The sequence below is a fragment of the Puma concolor genome, chromosome E4, assembly GCF_028749965.1.
Source record: "Puma concolor isolate L17-30 chromosome E4, mPumCon1.1.hap2, whole genome shotgun sequence".
Taxonomy (NCBI): Eukaryota; Metazoa; Chordata; class Mammalia; order Carnivora; family Felidae; genus Puma; species Puma concolor.
In genome coordinates this window covers 64,533,179-64,551,161 of record NC_141683.1, presented here as the reverse complement: position 1 = coordinate 64,551,161, position 17,983 = coordinate 64,533,179, and the positions used below count along the sequence as shown (strand labels likewise).

At 44.9% G+C, this 17,983-nt stretch overlaps 1 protein-coding gene across 2 annotated transcripts; it reads right to left on the bottom strand.

Annotated features, from left to right (window-relative positions):
* Positions 1-3,670: 3,670 nt before the first annotated feature.
* On the bottom strand, positions 3,671-12,513 carry ZBTB18 (zinc finger and BTB domain containing 18). 2 transcript variants are annotated; one of them, XM_086694629.1, is made up of 2 exons: positions 12,376-12,513; positions 3,671-7,477 (listed from the first exon to the last, which is right to left on the bottom strand). In XM_086694629.1, exon 2 carries the CDS (start codon positions 7,461-7,463, stop codon positions 5,895-5,897), a length of 1,569 nt encoding a protein of 522 aa, XP_086550755.1. In that variant the 5' UTR covers positions 7,464-7,477; positions 12,376-12,513; the 3' UTR covers positions 3,671-5,894. The 2 variants fall into 2 exon arrangements, with proteins under 2 accessions (XP_086550755.1, XP_025782088.1); XM_025926303.2 differs by lacking the exon at positions 12,376-12,513 and adding an exon at positions 9,893-11,835.
* Positions 12,514-17,983: the final 5,470 nt, after the last annotated feature.

The window sequence follows — 17,983 nt, the reverse complement described above, 5'->3', positions numbered from 1 at the left end:
CAAGTTCAGTACTGTTGTATAAGCATTATGTACTGAAACACCAAATTTAATCTGCCCTCTAAATGTTTCCTAATATTCAGATACATTTTCCATGCACCACTTCATACTAACTCCAAATCTACTTCTTAACAAACTTCGATATTTAGGCCAATAGGACTTCTTCAATTCCTATGCAGTCATATTCAGCATGCATACTGACATTTAATAAAAACGACCTGATTTAATGATTAACTACAGAGATTATAACACACTGTAAAATAAGTCATTTCCGTGAAGGGACTCTCTATGGGTGTCATACTGCCTCTCAAAGCCACTCTAAATATCCTCACTGAAACTGTTACGGACTAATGTGCCACATTTTAAAGCCAAATTGGGTTTTCACTCTTCTCTTGCCAAACAGAGAGAATGCCTCCTATAGCAAAAGGCAGATTCAACTGCACACCCATTCCCGAAGATTAGAAAGAGGGCGAAAGTGCCTGGAAATTCAAGGAAAATTTTAGTTTCAAAAAATTGTTTTGTAAAGTACCCTTCAGCCAAGGGAAATACCACATTCACATAAACCTAGCGATTGTGATCCATAGTCAACTAGGAAATGTTAAAATAAAATCAGAAAAGTTGACTGGTAAATTTGTCTCTCTCAACAAAAATCCGATTTCTCTCAAGGGCTTGACTATTTTCAGAAAAAGCTACGCTGTGAGCCCAAGTTACCGGGATAATTAATTGAACAATTGAGTGTACTAAGGTATTTGGGCTTAGAAGAGAAACTTTTCGAGCTCCTGTTTCATTTCTACGACCTCACCCTTTCTTGTTACAATGTTTTCAATTTGAAGAGTTTAGCTTCATTTACAAGAAATTAACAAAAATGAGAAATAATTTTTAAGGGATCAGTTTGCAAAAATACTAAAAGTTTAATTTCTAAAATGTCTGTGAAAATAAACGACTACATCTAAACACCTCCAGTGACATCGGTAAGATCTGACTGCTTTAGCTAACTCTTCACAATGGTAAGAAACTCTAAGGAGCGGGGAGGTTAGAAAAATGTTTCTTTCTAATTGGAGTTGACTTGAAATAAAAAAATAGGTACTTCTACATTTGAGACCAAAGGCTCACGTACGAAGATATTTTGCCACATTTCTGTTGGCAAAAGGTAGAAAAATGTTAACATAAGGGACAAAATTTTGTCAGTGTAATAAACTTGGACTATGGCCAAAATAAAACTCCTAAAAAAGCTACTTGTTTAAAAGAAAACAATAAAACTATTATTTTATTTTTTAAATGGTATGATCTCTAGCATTTTAATGCCAAATAATTTTAAGGAAAAGGGTAGAGCTCTTCCGTCCTGGATTTCAAAATTCACACTTAACTTGATTCACTTTATCAGCAATTAAAAACATTGTAACAATTAAACAAAAATTTAGATCAGTGTCTACAAATGAAATATAGGATTATCTGAGTTTCCTAACCAGAGGTATATAAAAGTTTCCCCAATTATATTAGAAATCTAAGAATGTCTTAAGTTTTCTAGGAATAAAATATAGTCCTACAATACAGGACATTTTGAGATCTTAAGACTTTAAAAAAAATTCTTGTCTCCTACAGTGGGGTTTGTAAAGTCTAATTTTTATGTACTTGTGTTTCATTGAAACTTGCGAGACTCAAGATTTTTTAAGTAGCATGACTTCTTGGGTAAAAAACTCAACTGTTTTCCTTGATGATAGTTCAAAACAAAAGATTTACTTGGAAAAATGAATATTTTGACCATTTTAATGTGCACCCTTGTGTAATTATAACATGGTGTTCACCTTTTTTCTAGGCTCTCAAGAACCTGTTTATAGGTAATCATGACAAGTCTGTTAAAGAAAAACTCTACTTGATTCACCCATTAATCTGATAGCATAAATAACCAGAAAGGAAATCCAAAACCAATATCCCTAACATTTTATACTTCTGGGATATTCCCCAGGGTGCAGCTTACACACAATGCTGGGCCCACAGTGATCTAGGGCATGACTGACTACCTAAAAAAACAGATGGTTTCAAAAGTAAATGAAATCACATAGTTAAAATACACTTAGACATCAGCCAGATGTCAAAGGGGGAATCAATTTGAATGGTTTCCAACGTGATTACATGACAAATTAATTTCCTTTTTTTTTGAAATGTAGCAAATGAACAACTGATTCCTTCACTTCTCTTAACAAATGTGGCGATTTATGTAATTGATATTCTGTCCTAGGTTTGCAAGAAATGTTTTAAGTAGTTATTTCTTCCAAATCACACGTCAAAATATTGTTTTCATGAGTATATCCAGCTAAGTTTAAGACAATGCTCATTTTAAATTAGATGCTAGTTGGTGAAACTAAATTATAACTCTCAACATCTCAACAAAACCAGAAAGTTTTGAGGGACTATGACCAGTTACTACAGGAACTGAAAACACAAAATCCACCTTCTCCACCCCAGTTCCCTCCACCCACCCCCCACCGACCCCCACCTCCAGCCCTTTTTAAAAATAAGCTTGTAACTGCTGAAGAAATAATTCTGTGGAGTCCAAATACACATTCCCCTTTCACGTGAAACAACATTTGGTTGGTTAAAACCAAGTGTGAGTTGCATGTAATAGAAATCCTGCTTCAACCAAAAAAAAAAAAAAAAAAGCAAATGCAGGGATTCCAAATAGTAAACTACTAATTGTGCTGATTAAAAAAATCTTTTTGGATTCTCATCCAAAGCCATCCAGGAGCTCACAAGTATAGTTCCAAGCTCTGGACCTTGTATCTCACTTTTTCTATGGAAGTTAAGAAAATTCCCATTCCTGTTGGCCTTATAACATAAATGTATTTTATTGGACAGTAGTCATGTAAAACTGTAACTTCCTATGTATCTCTAAAGGCTGGGAGGTACTGACAGATACAGATCTGAGGGTTTACAAAAACTGTCTCAGGTCTGTGCCGGCCCTACGCACACTTAGGACCGAGTGTGGCAATTCTAAAGTGCTGTCCGGGACCACGCGTGCTCCGTCCATCCACCAGCAGTGTTTCTCACCCTGACACGCCTGAGACCATCACAAAGTGGGGACGATCACAAAAGTGAGGGTCTGGAGTCCTTGTAACTGCATTTTCAAAGTAAAACTCTGAGAATTAAAAGTTGGGAACATCTGAGCTCTCCCAGCAACAAAAAGGACCCGTGGAGCCAATCTCGAAAGATCGAATGCCTGCTAATTGGATTGCCTAGAATTCCAAGTTGTTAGCCAAGCACTCTTCCGAGTGAAGACATCCGGTCTCCTCAGCCTTCCACTTACACCAGAACACAGAATAGGTTGGACCGGCCAACTCAGGGTAAGATCACCCGCGAGAGGGACTCAGCGTGTGTGTGAATGAGCAGCTGTTGTAGGCGGTATGATGAAAAGCCTAGACTGCCCCTTGAAGTTTTATAGATTCACCCACTCTTGATCTAGGTTGTAGAAAACGGGTCACATTTTAAAAATGTGCATGAGGCCCTTAAGTGACCAGAAGCCAAGATGACTGCACATCTCTGTTGGCGTTAATAAGGCATTCTAGTAACTTCGTAAGCCCCGGATAGAACGGATATGAAAAACGAGGGCACCAGGTACATACACACTTAGGATCTATGGGGTAGATAGATCACAATGAAAAGAACACACGCGGAATTCTCAGTTCATATAATTTATTGCAGTTAGCACACAGTTTAAAAATTCACCAACACACCAATAGTACAAAACTAAACAGCATTATAAGTTATTCCCCCCTCAGGAAAATAAAACATACTATGATTGTCAAAGCTAGATGTCAGTCTAAGTTTTAGAACGAAGGAAGAATGTGAAACTAATAAAAGGGAAAAGCAATCACTCACAATGACCACAAAAAGAAAATCCAAAAGAAAGTCCGTTTTCTCAGACATTGATTGTCTCCTCTAAATTAATAAAAATTATTTTAACATAAACTGTATTTAAAAAAAAAAAAAAAACAAACTAGAAACTCTTCAAGTAACTAAAGATAATGCTCCAAGGCCATTTTCACAGCTTTTTTTGTTTGTTTGTTTGCTTTAAATGCCATTACAGCCAAATTAACACACATTTGACCAAATATTTCCAAAACAGTCCAGCAACACACAATGGAGTTTTCCATTCAGTATCTTAAGCACAAAAATAGGCTATGTTTACAGTAGTTAAGGCGATCAAATTTTAAACAAAAGCAATTAAAGAAAAAAAAAAAGGGAAAAACAGCAAACGTTTTCCATGCTACTCCCATAGACCTTATTTGTAAGTGCAAGACAGGAAAACAAACACTGTGCAAAATGCTTTTGCCCTGCGCGCTGGTCATTAAAAACCACACGTCGGGCTGCAGCCTGTGCTGCGTGATACACATAGTCTACTAACCCCCTTCCCCACCTTCCCCACGTCAATCAAGGCAGGCCAGTCCTTTCAGCCCGGGGCTTTTTCAGTCCATAGAATCTTTTCATGAGTTGGGGTGGGGGGTGGGGGTGGGGTGTTGGGGGGGGGGGATGATGAAGGAGGGGAGGGAGGGAGGGTTAAGGAAGAAGGGGAGAAAAAGAAAGGGGAGCCAAAAAAAAAAAAACCCAAAAACAAAAATAAAAAAAAGAGAGAATGACCTATTGTCAATTTGTGCAGTAGTTATTCTAAAAATGCTCCACTGGGTAAATGTGTACCCCTAAACTTTGAGCTGGCATGGGTTCTGTGCAATCAGAAGTCTGTTACAAATGCACACTGCACATGCAAATCTTTAAGCCGTTTGTAAACATTTATATTTTCCTTGTTATGTAGCGAAGTTATCAATTTGCAGCTTAAGTTTTTATTCAGCTTAACAGTTTCAACTTAAAGACAGTGGGAAAGTCAATTTAAATTATATAAAATAAAAATAAAAACAGTGCATTTACGTTCTTCATAACACCAGGTTTTTTTTCCCCAAACGGTGCTATTTTGTTTTTCTAAGGAAATTAAATAATTTTAAACTCACTCGTTAAAGTTATACAATGCAAACAAAGACAAAAAATATATTGAAACTCATGCATTTCTGTAGCGTTAATATTTACTTTTCAAGACTCAACTAAGAGCATCAACACAACCTGTCAAGTTCTTTGACACCCCCCCCAGCCCGTGTAATCAATTACAGTATACAAGAACAGTAATTCACATTTTTCAACACACAGTTCAACACTGCTGGAGCTGCAGTATCCTTTTCCATCCCAAGCAAACCTTCACAAAGACAGCGTCCCAGTGAGCCCAGTGTACTTTCCGCATTTCTCTCATTGGGAACCGTCAGGAAACCAGAAGTTGCCACAGAAAGTTTTAAGTCAACTGCTTGTTTAAAAATAGATAATCCAGCATCTCAGAAATCTCCCATTTGGGTCTAAAAGCATTCAGGTTTCCAACAGCCAGAAAAGATTCATGCAATTTGTGACATATAGAGAGGCTAATAAAACTGGAGGGGATCTCTACTCCGAAACAAAACAAAACAAAACAAAAACAAAGTGGAAAAAGAGAGAGAGAGAGAGAGAGAGAGAGCGAGAGCGAGAGCTCAGAAGACAATGCAGTGTCGACAAAATGAAGCCCTGTGAAAGCATCTTGTGATAGGACGACCTGTTTCAAAGGTTCTTATTGGCTTCCTCCCCCTGCCCCCTCGAAAGAAAAGGCCCTCTCTAGTCTCCGACTTGCTCCAGAGTCTCTTTTACCAGAATGCTAAATTAGCGAGAGTCTCATGCTACTCTAAAGTGCAAAACCGAGTCAACACCCCGACGTCTTAGTTCCAGGAAACAAGGCTGCTTTTAGACCGTACCACAACTAGATAGAGATCTATGTATATATATGTACGTGTCGATATATATATTATTTATATAGAGAGAGAGATAGAAAATTATTTCCAGAGTTCTTGAGAGCTATCTTCTAAGGTCCAGTCTCTGACCGCGGGCAAGCTCAGGGCCTCGCTTTTGACAGACAAGGAGTTCACCAACTCACAGTGGAACTTGCGGATGTGTCTGTACAGGTCCCCCGACTGCGTGAACCTGCGCTCGCACCACTTGCAGGCGTGCGGCTTCTCGCGCGTGTGCACCACGGCGTGGCGGCTCAGGTTGTGCGAGTACTGGAAGCTCTTGCCGCACTGCGTGCACGTGTAGGGCTTCTCGCCCGAGTGGGTCCGCTCGTGGCGCTTGAGCGTGTACATGCACGAGAAAGTCTTGCCGCACAGCGAGCAGGTGGGCACGTTGACGTCGGCGGCCGGCTTGCCGCGCAGCCCGTCCTGCTCGCGGAAGTGCGTGCTCAGGTGGATCTGCAGGATGTGCGGGCTCGGGAAGACCTTGTTGCACAGCGGGCACATGAAGATCTGGCCGGCCGGGCTCAGGATGTTGGACACGTAGGGCAGCAGGCCGCCGTCCACGGCCGCCTCGGCCGGGCCGCGCTCGTGCTCCGGGCTCAGCATCTCGTCGTCGCTGGCCTTGTCCTCGCGCTCCAGCTCCCTCAACACCGAGTCCTCCCGCAGCGGAGCCAGGTGCGCCGGCTCGTACGGCCCGCGGGCGTTAGCGCCCCCGCTCTCTTTCGCGGCGCTATGCTCCATGTCATAGTCATTAGCGCCCACCTCGCCCTCCTCACACGGAGCCTCTTTCTCCACCTTCACCTGCACCAGGTTGCTTCTCAGCACGTCCTGTGAAGAGAAATAAGAGCTGTTCAGATTTTCAACTCCTGACAGGCTGGACTTGACAGACAGGTCCAGCACACAGTCAACATCTGCCGAATCCCTCACGGAGGCGACAGACCTCTGGGACAAAGACTCTGTGGAGCTGCAGGGGCTGGCCACTGTTTTTCCAGCTGCCGCGGCGTGTGGCTCTGCGTCCCCGCCGGCCGGGGGCAGGCCCGCCGAGTCCGAGGGCAGGCGCATCCACATGTTGCCGGGCTCGGCCGCCAAGTCCCTTTTGCCGGGCAGGAGGGTCAGCTTGTCGTCCTCGCCGTCGTCCTCGTCGCTGGGCAGGTCGCCCGCCATGTGGCTGCTGCCGTCCGAGAGGCTCTCGACTTTGTCCGAGCAGCTGGAGGCGTCCTCCTCCTTCTTGGTGCTGTCCGCCTCGGTGGTGGCTTTCTCCTTCAGCTTCTTTTTGCACACTTTGACGATGTCGTACATGTGGAGGTAACTGGCAGCTGCGAGCACGTCTTCAATGGGCAAGTCTTTGAACTGGAGTTTCCCTTCGTACATGAATTCAAGCAGGAGCGCGAAAGCCGGGGCTGTAACAATGTCGCTGTTCAGATGAACAATGTCCCTTTTGTCCAGCTGGTCCTTGTAAAAGAGGTGGAAGTACATGCTGCACGAAGCCAGCACAGCTCGGTGCGCGCGGAACTGGGCATCTCCCACCAGGACGGTGCAGTCACAAAGGAAGCCCTGGTGCCTCTGCTCGCTCAGACACTGCAGCAAATGTCTACTGTGGTCTGGGAACTCCATGCTGTCTTCATAACCTGGGGACAGAGACAGTCCTCGTGAGAGCCTGCTCAGGAACAACTTTCCGCCGCCCGGGTCCCCGTTACCAACAAAAAAAAAAAAAAAAAAAGAGAGAGATAATGACAGTGATTCGGCTTGGGCCGCCGATGTACCCGTCCCTGCATTTTAATCAGGCTCATGACCCGAGGACGACCAGACCGCACGCACGAAACCCAAACGCGAGAAGGAAAAATGTACCCTTTCCCAAGTTCCTTACCCCAGCCCAACAGTCCCTGACGCATCCCCACCTTCCTGGAACTTTCCGGCAAGTTTTAAAAGCCTTCTGTTTCACTACTGGCCCTTATTGAGAGTGAGAATTTACATCTCTTTCAGGAGAAGTGAACCTACTCATCAAATTATGTCCTACGAAACCTGCAACAGCTCGTAGAGCGAACAAAGAAAAGTCCCAAACACATTCTGGAAGATTCAGAAAACTTGTTCAACCATCCTTTTTTATTCCATTACTTTTGATACATGACTGCGCTTAGAAAGCACAATTTTAACACACACGCACTGGCTGAATCAAGGGGAAAAAAGTGAAATCGCATAATTAGCCCAGAAATTAGCAAACAACTCACTTTTAAAGTCAGAGTGTTACAACAACAAAAGCCCTGTGTATAAAAACAGATGTTAATGCCTTAGGATTTGCAGGTAGAGCCCACGTGTACAAGAGATCAGAAAGAACTACACCAACAGATGGAAAAGATCATCTTTACTATGAACAAATCCAAATATTTTTTAAGTGAATGGAGGGGGAAAAAAAAGTAGTATTTCTTTGTAAAAATCTGTACATCTAGGATATGAGGAACCAGAAGGGCTTCCCTTCACTCTGAAAATTCTCACCTAAACTTTGATCGTTGCAAAGCAAATGAATTCCATATTAAAATGATTTCAAACTTTTAAATAAAGGCGTACTGTATTCAAATGAAACTCCAAAGCTTTGCAGGTTCAACATTCCCCCCCCACCAACCCCCCCAAAAAAAAGCCTTGCTAGAAAAAGAGAAACTATTTTTTTCTGACTCTGCCTTACCTCATTCAACAGAAAATACTTTGTTTCAATAAAACTTGATATATTCTGTTCTCCCACTAGCTTCTATTCTCTCAAATATGCATCGTTGCCCTTGTTTTCTGGTGAAGGAGGGTGAAATGGAGGGGGAGCAAAGGCGAGGAGGTACAAAGGGTCAAAATTCAACTGTAAAATTCAACTCCTTAAAAAAAAAAAAAAAAAAAAGAAAAAAAAATCAAGAAAACCCGACTTCCCTTTTCCTATGACCAGAAGCAAGGTTCCACACCAACCAGCTCAGAAAGTACATTTGGGGAACGGATACATGGTAATTTAATATTCAGAAATTACCTCCCTGCTTTTTCTACACTTTGCCCAAGATGGGCTAAAAGTTTCATCCTAGCCCCCAAATGCGTTCCGCACGACGCCCCAGCTAGAATACACCAAGATTTACAATACAATCACTTTGAGTGCTCCACAGCTAACATCAATCCTAATCCTTGAGAGGGCTAAAAATAAAGATTGGAGGGCAGCTCACAAGGTAGCCGTGATCAAATTAGGAGGCTGACAGGACAGAGAGGGACGAAGAAGGAAGCTTATAAACATCTGATCCAGCTGACTGTGGCCATATGGCAGCTGCTGCCGAGATAAAGAGATTAAGAATGGAGGAGTGCGATTACAGCTGTCTGGCCAATTCAGGCAGCTCAAATCTACAAGTTCTAAATTAGTCGCTAACACAAAAACTCCTGCAAATAATTATTGTTATGCTGAAATAAAAGATCTCTTAAATATATATTTGAAAGAGAAATGAGGAAACCAGTCAAACTATTCTCCTGGGGACAAAAGTTTTTTTTTTTTCCCCCTTTTTAAAAAACCTTCGGTTTCAAAAGCACTTACAGCTGTATGTTTCAGTAGTGCTGCTGAATGTTTCTGAAGAATAAAGTTTCAGAGTGGAATTAATTACACAACAATCTAGCTTCTTAACTAGAATAATCTTCTCATATAAGTTTGATCGCTGGATTCCAGACAGTTTACTATTTCTCTCCCCCACTACCCCAAAAGCAAAAGGAGCCTAAATCGCAGTGAACAGAAAAAAGCATTCTAATCCAAAGTGATCTCAAAAAGCAACATTTCAAAGCCTTTCTTAACATTTCAAAACTTGAAATATTTCTGTGTATAAAAGTTATTTACTTGCTCGAGCAAAAGGGATAAAAATTAAAACTAAACGAGCCCAAGACTTTCAACTCCAACAAGATGTTCATTTAATACTCGATTTCATATATTATTCCTAAACTGGGTTAGAAAAGTAATGTGGTTTTTTTTTTTTTTAATCAAATAAACAAAACACCAAAACAGAAATATGCTCAATCTAATCTCTTGCTACTCCTACCTTTAGGACACATAAACCTGATTAAGTCCTTTCCTCTGAGTCTCGCTGGCTCCAGGTCTGTTACATCGGTGGAAAAAAAGCAGACTAAGAGAGACAGATGCAAAGTGGAGATGATGTTAGAGAGGAACGAGATACCTTCTCCACCACAGATCCGCACACACTAACTCCCTGTCTGTGTGTTAGAATAAAAGGCTGAGGGATGGCAGGCTGTCAGCTGCTCTGACATCATGTTCAGATGGAAATGCTACCTCCAGCTGTGCTCCTTTTAATGCCATATGCTACTCCTCTACACTCCTGCCACCAGCTTTTTCTTAGGAGAACTTTTCTCTTCTGTTAGTATAAACAAAATACTTCAAAGTCTCCCTTTTTTTTCCCCCCCAAACTTTCTAACAGAAGAAATTGAAAAACTCAGCATATGGAGTTCTACTGTATTTATGGAATAGCAACACTTCTGTCTTAAGTTGGTGGACTGGCTTACATACTGACAGCACACTCAAGCCACGGTGCTATTCAGGAAATCCAGATTCACTTTTATTCAACTCCAACGTTTAGCTTCAAAGGCAGCTTAGGGATATTTTTAAACCAACCCAATTGACATCTCCAGTCCCATTTCGACATTATTATGGCACTTTCATATTTTCCCCCTGCCGAGATCATGGCATACGTGTCTCAGGAGGGTGGAAGACTATTCAGAACTACTGCTCCAGCCTCGTTCACCTTCTTATTCCCCTCTTATTTAACTATTTATCTCCAGCTACCCTCTCAACGCAATTTCTCACACTGCCAGTTCATGCAAATTTCAAGTCTCGGTATCAACGTGGTGAAACTGCACTTTCTGAAATCCTGGAAAGTACTTCGGTTCAATGAGACAAATTAATAAACGGTCACAACCTGCTACCACCACTTAACGTGAACGCTGCACCTGCGTATCTGATCCGCCTCCCGGCTCAGAAAAAGCAGAACTTTGTCTTCCCCTTGATCTGTGTCCCATAACAATCTCTTTTTGGGTCACTCTGTAATGTTTCGTGATCACAAGAAAACCTTTCAGAAAGGAGGTGGGGGGGGGGGGAGCAGGTTGAGTAAGTTTGGGAACTTTTTAGCTAGACTTTGTGGGTCTTTACTATGGCTGATGAAATCGTAAGGTAACCCGGGCTGGGCCGACCAGTGCCCTGCAAGGTGCTGCGACATCTGTGAATGTCAAATACATCTCCACAGACTCCCGGGAGGGTGAGGAGTAGAACAGGCCTGAGGCGCAAGTGTCGCAGCCCTGCCTGGTGATCAGCACTCCGTTCTCATTAGGAAACCGCGGCAGAGTTAAATAGTAACAAAACCCAACGTCTCGGTCCTGTCCTTTTCGCTCTGCCAAAGTCACAAACCTAACTTTCTCTAACTTCGCGGGGAATGACAGAATGACGAACGCCTATGCCAGGAGGCACCCTTCGCAGCTAAATTCCTTCTCAGCCACACAGCCTCTACTCCACAAATGCCCTCGCCCCATTCCAATATATCAGACATTAATCACCCCATTTACCCAGTGGGGTGGGGGGTGAGTGACAGTTTAATGAGTCCCAAGCACCGCAATGGGCCAGCGACTCCCACCCCACAAATCAACCCCTTCACGTCTTGCTACCGCGGGGTCCAGAGAGGTTTTGTGGGGTTGGGTTTTTGTTTTTCCAAGAGGTGGGGGCCAGGGTGCGGGAGGGGGGGGTAAGAAATGCAAATGTCCACGTAGTTGGCCGTGCATAAAACACACGGGGAAAGAGGAAGGTTAAACCACAGGGAAGGAGGAGGAGGGCGGAGAGCCGGTGCAGCAGGAAAACACCTTAAACAACAGACGAGAAAACAGACCCGGGTCACGGCAACAACAAAAGAAAAGTCGTAAGAAGCAGCCCGCGGGAGGAGGGTGGCTGCCACCGCTTCCCCGACGCCGCGGCGCGCGAGCCCCCGGGGCCTCCCGGCAACTGCACCAGCCCGGGAGGGGCCCCTCCCCCGCCGGCCCCCTCCCCCCCCGCCCCCCCGCGGGCGCCACTGCAGCTGCACCGGTCCCCGGAGCCGCGGCCGTCCCGGGCGCCGCTGCAGCTGCGGCGGCTCCCAAGCCCCCCCTCCCCCAGCCCACCGCCCTCCGCACCCGGGAGGCGCCGCCGCAGCTGCACCGGCCGGGAGCCCGCCCCGCGCCGCAGCTGCACCGGCCGGGGGTGGGAGGGGGGGGGCGCGGAGCGGGCGAGCCCGCACCCCGCCCGACCCCGCAGCTGCGGCGGCCCCGTCCCCGCGCCCGGCCTCCCGCAGCTGCGCCGCCCCCCGCCGCCCCAGCCGCTCCAAGCACACAAACTAACTCCACTCGCGGGGGCGCCCCCGGCCCGGCCCGCCCTCCGCCCGCCCCGGCCCCGCCGGCCGGGGCCGCACAGCTGGCGCCCCTCGCCCGCCAGGGGGCCGCGCGCGGAGGGGGCGCCGGGTCAGGGGCCGGGGCGGGCGCCGGGACTCACACGGAGCGGCCCTAAGTCACCGCGTCCCCGCCGCCGCCGCGTCCTCCGCCTCCTCCTCCTCCTCCTCCCGGCCGCCGCCGCCGCCGCCGCCGCCGGACTTGGTGGGCTTCCTCCTCCTCTTGCCCCCCTCCCTCCCGGCCCCCCCGCCCCCCAATCCCGGCTCCGTCGCCCGCTCCCCCCTGCCCCCTCCCTCCCTCCCGCCCACCCCCGCTGGCAGCCGGAGGAGCGCGGCGGAGCGAAGAGGGCCCCACTCTCAACGGCTCCCCATGGCAGCAGCCCAGCGGCGGCCGCAGCCTGCCAGACACAGCGAGGGAGCGAGCGAGGGAGCGAGCGCGGAGCCGCCGGCCGGGGGGGGGGGGGGGGAGGAGGGGGCGGGGGACGGGGGGGCGGGCGGGGGAGGGGGAGGGGAGGGGGCGGGAGGACGCACCACGCACGCACGCGGCGGCGCCGGCCAGATGTTCCCCCCCCCGCCCAGCCTCGGTCCGCCCCGCTCCTCCCCCTGCCTCCCTCCCTCCCGGCGTGGGGCCTCTGCGATTGACCGTAAGCGGCTGGACCGGAGCTCCTTGCCCGCCCCCAGCGCGCAATCTCCTCCAATAGGAGGGCGGCTTTGCAGGAGGGCGGAGGGAGTGGCGGGCAACCGTCGGATTGACAGGGAGACTCGGCCAATAGGAGAAGCGAGCCGGAGCTGCCGCTCGCGCGCGCCAATCGCGGGCAGAAACTGTCGGGGTGGGCTGGGCCCGGGCGGGCGGGGGCCGGCAGCGAGGCGGCGCGGGGCGGAGTCCTCGGGCGCAGCGGCGGTGGCGGCAGCGGCGCCCCTCTGGGTGACTTGGCCGTGAGAAAGTGAAAGGAGCCCGCAGGCGGCGGCGACAGCTGCGCTGGGAGGGGCTTGTCTCCGGCCTCGGAGGCCTCGCGCGCCCTGGGGGTGTGGAGCGAGCTTTTCCGTGTGCACCGTGACCACCATAAATACACTTTTAAACCTAGTGCGGCTCGTCCGCGCGGACTTGCGCCGGTTTCCTCCAGAGGCAGGGCCCCCGGGGACGCCGAGGGCCGGAGTCTGGCCTGCGGCGGCGCCCGGTGCCCCCTGTGCCGCGGGCGACGCCGCCGGCTCCTCGCCCCCCCCCTCACCCCCCCCCCCCCCAAGCGCGGGGAGCAGGGCCGAGGCCGCTGCCGCGCCCGGTCCCCAGGTGCGCACCCGGGCGCTGGGGACGCGGCCAGGCGGGGAGGTAGGTCCGGCTGCCGGCGGCGCTTTCACGCCCCAGGTGCACTCGCACTGCCGCAAGTGCGCACTCCCACGTGGCCACATTGTAGAGAACTACAGTAAAATTGGTACTTGTGGAAGCCCAGCCTGATTCCTTAATTGGCACGTACTGAGCCACAACGTTAACCTACCGAGGGAAGATGCAGGACTTGCCCTCCCTTCAAATGAACTTTTTATTCGGTCCCTCTTCTTTGCAAGTAAATTGGGTTAATCACGGCCATGAAGCAATGTAGAAACTTCTATTCGCAAGAAATTAGAAATCTTGTTGAGGCAGGGGTTACAAGTAAAGAGCTGAACAGCAAGTTAAAAAATGGTTCGAGAATGTGAACTAGAAAATTGCACAGTGAGGAAGTCAGTACACTGGTAATTGTCGAATGAAATGCGTTTATTCTTTGGTAACTGAAGCGGGACTGGCAAGCCTGTTAACCAACTTGCCAGGAGACCTTTCAGCTGGGCAAAATGTGCTTTCATTTTGTTCCAGGTCAAATGGGTAAACGAAGTTGAAAGTGTTGTGTGGGCAAATCAGACATGTTGAATTACTGATGAAGTGAAAACAGGAGCACGTAACATGCCTGGAACTGAAATACTGTTAGGATATCCTGTTAGAAACAGTAGTGATGGTCTCTGCTCTTTCCTCAACTTTTTCGTATTGCCCTCAAGATTGATCGCTGAGGCCAAGGCCACCCTGTAATAACTGGGGTTTTTTTAGTCCGTGAAATAAATCTTACGTGTGCTTCTGGTGAATTCTAGATCTTTTCATCTGTTGGTACAAGGCCCAATTTCAGTTTGACCTGTTTCAAGTTAGGAAAATTTGTAAGTGTTCTTGATGGATGAAATATACCATATTTCATATATATATTTTATATTTCATATATATTTATATAGTATATGTACAGTATATATATACTTTCCGTTATATATATAATATGTGTGTGTGTGTGTGTGTGTGTGTGTGTGTGTGTGTGTGTATGAAAAGGAGCGCATGCTTTGCCAACAAATTCAGGGAAGAAAAAGGATAAAATGTTTGCATTCTCAAAGCTGTTTCTCATCTATTAAAAGTTAAAAATAAGGAAAGTAACAGATCTCTGGATGAGTAGACGTAATAGTGAAATATGAAAAAATAGTGAAAAAATAATGAATTCATGAGAAAATTAGAACAGATTATCCACAAAAAGCTTAGAAACTCAGTTCTGTGGCAGATAGAGCAAAATCACAGCTGTAACAAAAGGTTTCACAGAATGCATCTAGGAGTAAAGGCACCAGAGATGTGCGCACATTGATGCGTCAAGAGTCGTGAGCGTTGTTTTCTAGATCTAACAGCCATTACTAGAATTCATTTTGAGGGCTGAGTAGTGTAGCCAGAAAATATAGATTAAATGGATATTTAAGGAAGCAAGTATGTCCTCTCAATTATGTAAAAGATTTTATAAATTTATGACAATGCATGGACTATCCATACATTGTCAGAATCAATGAAAAACATTTCTGGAGTATTTGCTGTGTTCAAGAAAGACACTCTGATGAGATGGAAGACAAACAAACGTGAGAACAGGTTCTGTCCTTCCTGGGGTTTAAATTTAGCTGGGAAAGAGGTGGTATAATATGTAAATACCTGAAACAACAGAGAGGCTAAATAACAATTTAAAAGGATATGAGCATCAGAGCTAAATTTAATATTCGGTTGTTACAACCATCTTATCCCTGCTCCTTGGTGAGGTTGTATTTTCTCTGCCTCTTTTTTTACATTAAAAAAAAAATGTTTTTTCCTGACCGTATTTTAAAGTGTCATAAACTTACTATAAAAATACTTTTAATCATCTTTGGAAAATCATCAGCATACAAATTCTAAGTAAAGCAAGACTGATGTCAGAGGTATCCTGATACAGAATAATTACAGTTTCTACTGGGTGCCCATTAGGAACCATGGAAAACTATTAAGTCAGACTCAAATAGCCCCCTTAAGTAAGCTCCTCAAAGTGGGGTCTATTTACCTCTACCCAACAGGCTTAGCAAATTACCAAGATAAAAAGCTACTTGACAGAGTTTGAAAGCCAATAATTTTTTTCCTCTCTATCACAGTGAGAAAAAAAAAAAGTGCAAAAACTAGTCTCTAAACCATTATAAAAATGTACCATTGCTTTCCTCTGAAAAAAATCCCAATCCTCTATAGTTACAATTAATCCATACTTTTATGGGAGTCCTGAAATTAAAACTGATACAAGTCCATCTAACCATTCATGGTTAATTTCTTGCAGAGAACAAGTTTTATGTTTTAATAACGCATGGATTTCAAATAATAACAATTTAACACTATAAAATGTTGACAGACCAAATAAAATTTAATTTGATGGGCAACTCCATAAATGGAGGTCTGACTTTTAAATGCGAACCACAGGTCAAATCTCTGAAAAAATCAGCATCTTTGTTACTCTTTGTGCAATAGGTCATGTTGAAAAAGTTGTCTATGCAATTAATTTTTGAATATTGACTTTTTATAAACTTCCTGTATAATTGGTTTTTTTTTTTCTCAAAACATTAGGGAGGCAAGCATTAATAATGAAAGACCAGATAGTCCCAAAGTGTAGTATTTTGCATATGATAACTATAAAATGTAACAAAATGTGGGTAGAGGTTAACCTGACTTTGAATCTGGAGAGGGAAAGCATACTAAAGAGTATACTATAAAAATGTGTTAAAGCTTCTATTAAGCCTAGACTCTTTCAATGTTATAGCACACATGACATTCTATTAACTTGTTTAGATTCTCTCTTTCTCATTCTTTTCTGGCTTTTAGAAATGAACAGGCTGAAATGGCCTAAAGGTAGAAAGAGACACAGAAACACAGCTGAGACAATAGTAAAAAAAAAAAGAAATGAACAATTTGGAACACACACTACAATAATGACATGAACAGGGAGCATATTTCCCAAAGCCTCGTTTTTAAAAATATATGTTTATAATCCCGCAAAACTGTTATATACCAAATCATTCCCTGGGTTATAAATTCTGTAATACTTGAATCTATTTATTGAATTCCTCAACTCTGATAAACCATAAATAAGAGATAATTCATCCTGATTCTCAGCCCTGAAGACAGAGATAATGTTATACACTCTGGATGAGAGATTCTTAGTAGATTTACACAGGGCGCTGGGGATACACCCCCAATGCTAAAAGCAGAAAGAGCCTACACCAGTAATTCAAACCTGTTTGAAGGTTAAGGGCAAAAGAAGAGCAAAAGATACAGTCTTCCCAGCACTGTTTCTCCTGTGTAGCCAGTTTTCAGTTGCTTGCTGTAAATCAGTGCTTTTAATGACCATCATAAATCCAGAGACAGCATCATGGGTGAAGGAGGCTGATGGCTTAGGCTTGGTTGACATCAGGATTGGCCACCCACACCTCTATTCTCTCTGTCTCTCTCTTCCCCCACCCCTACTCTTTCCTAAACAAAATAAATTGTTATGGACAAGTCTACCAGACTCCAAAATCCAGATGTTGGATGCGTTCTGTTGTTGTGGAGGCTGCATTAATTTGGGTAATTGAAAGACACATTCATTCAACCTGTGGGTTTTTTTAGATTTAATTTTTAAAAATAATCTGATGGAGCATGTAACTTTTCCAGGTGAATAGCTTCTATAACGGAAAGATTTGATAGGAACCTATGATATTTATGCCCCACTTTTTACTAGCATAAATCTTTGAGTTTTGATTGTTCTAAAATTCTGTAAAATATATAGTAAATAGAGGTAGTTTGTTTTGTTCAAAATGAAAGAATAAAGCTCCTAAATATGTAAATGCTAATATTCTTAATTATATTCAGTTGCTTAAATTGGGACTCGTAGAAATTCAGTGCAAATGAACTTAGCTAGAAAAGCCGAAATAAAGAGAATTAGAGAGATTACCAAGAGGTATTAATGCTGTACCTCCACTATGTGTCAAGTATGGTGTTTCGGACCAAAAGGAGCACCTGTGTGTCCACATTCTGATGCAGAAAGACAAGTTTTTCTTTCCTTTCATGCTTGTTCCGCCCCCAAAATGCAGCCCTTTCTTGGACTTGAAAATGGACAGGGGGAAAGTGATGCATCTCCAAATTTTTGAGAACTTATGACACATTAGAGAAATACGGAACTGCCTTCTCGTGGTCCTTGTAAAATCTCTACCACATCCTAGGTGCCAACAATACACAGAATAGTATCATCCCTCCCTTCAGGACCTTGTTATGTGTAAATGTCATGGTGGACACGCTGGACAAAGACACTATTTGTTTTTTGTTCAGTGGCTAATGAATGCATACCAACCCTAACTATTATAATCATATAAAATTGTATTAATAAAAACCTTTGCTTATAC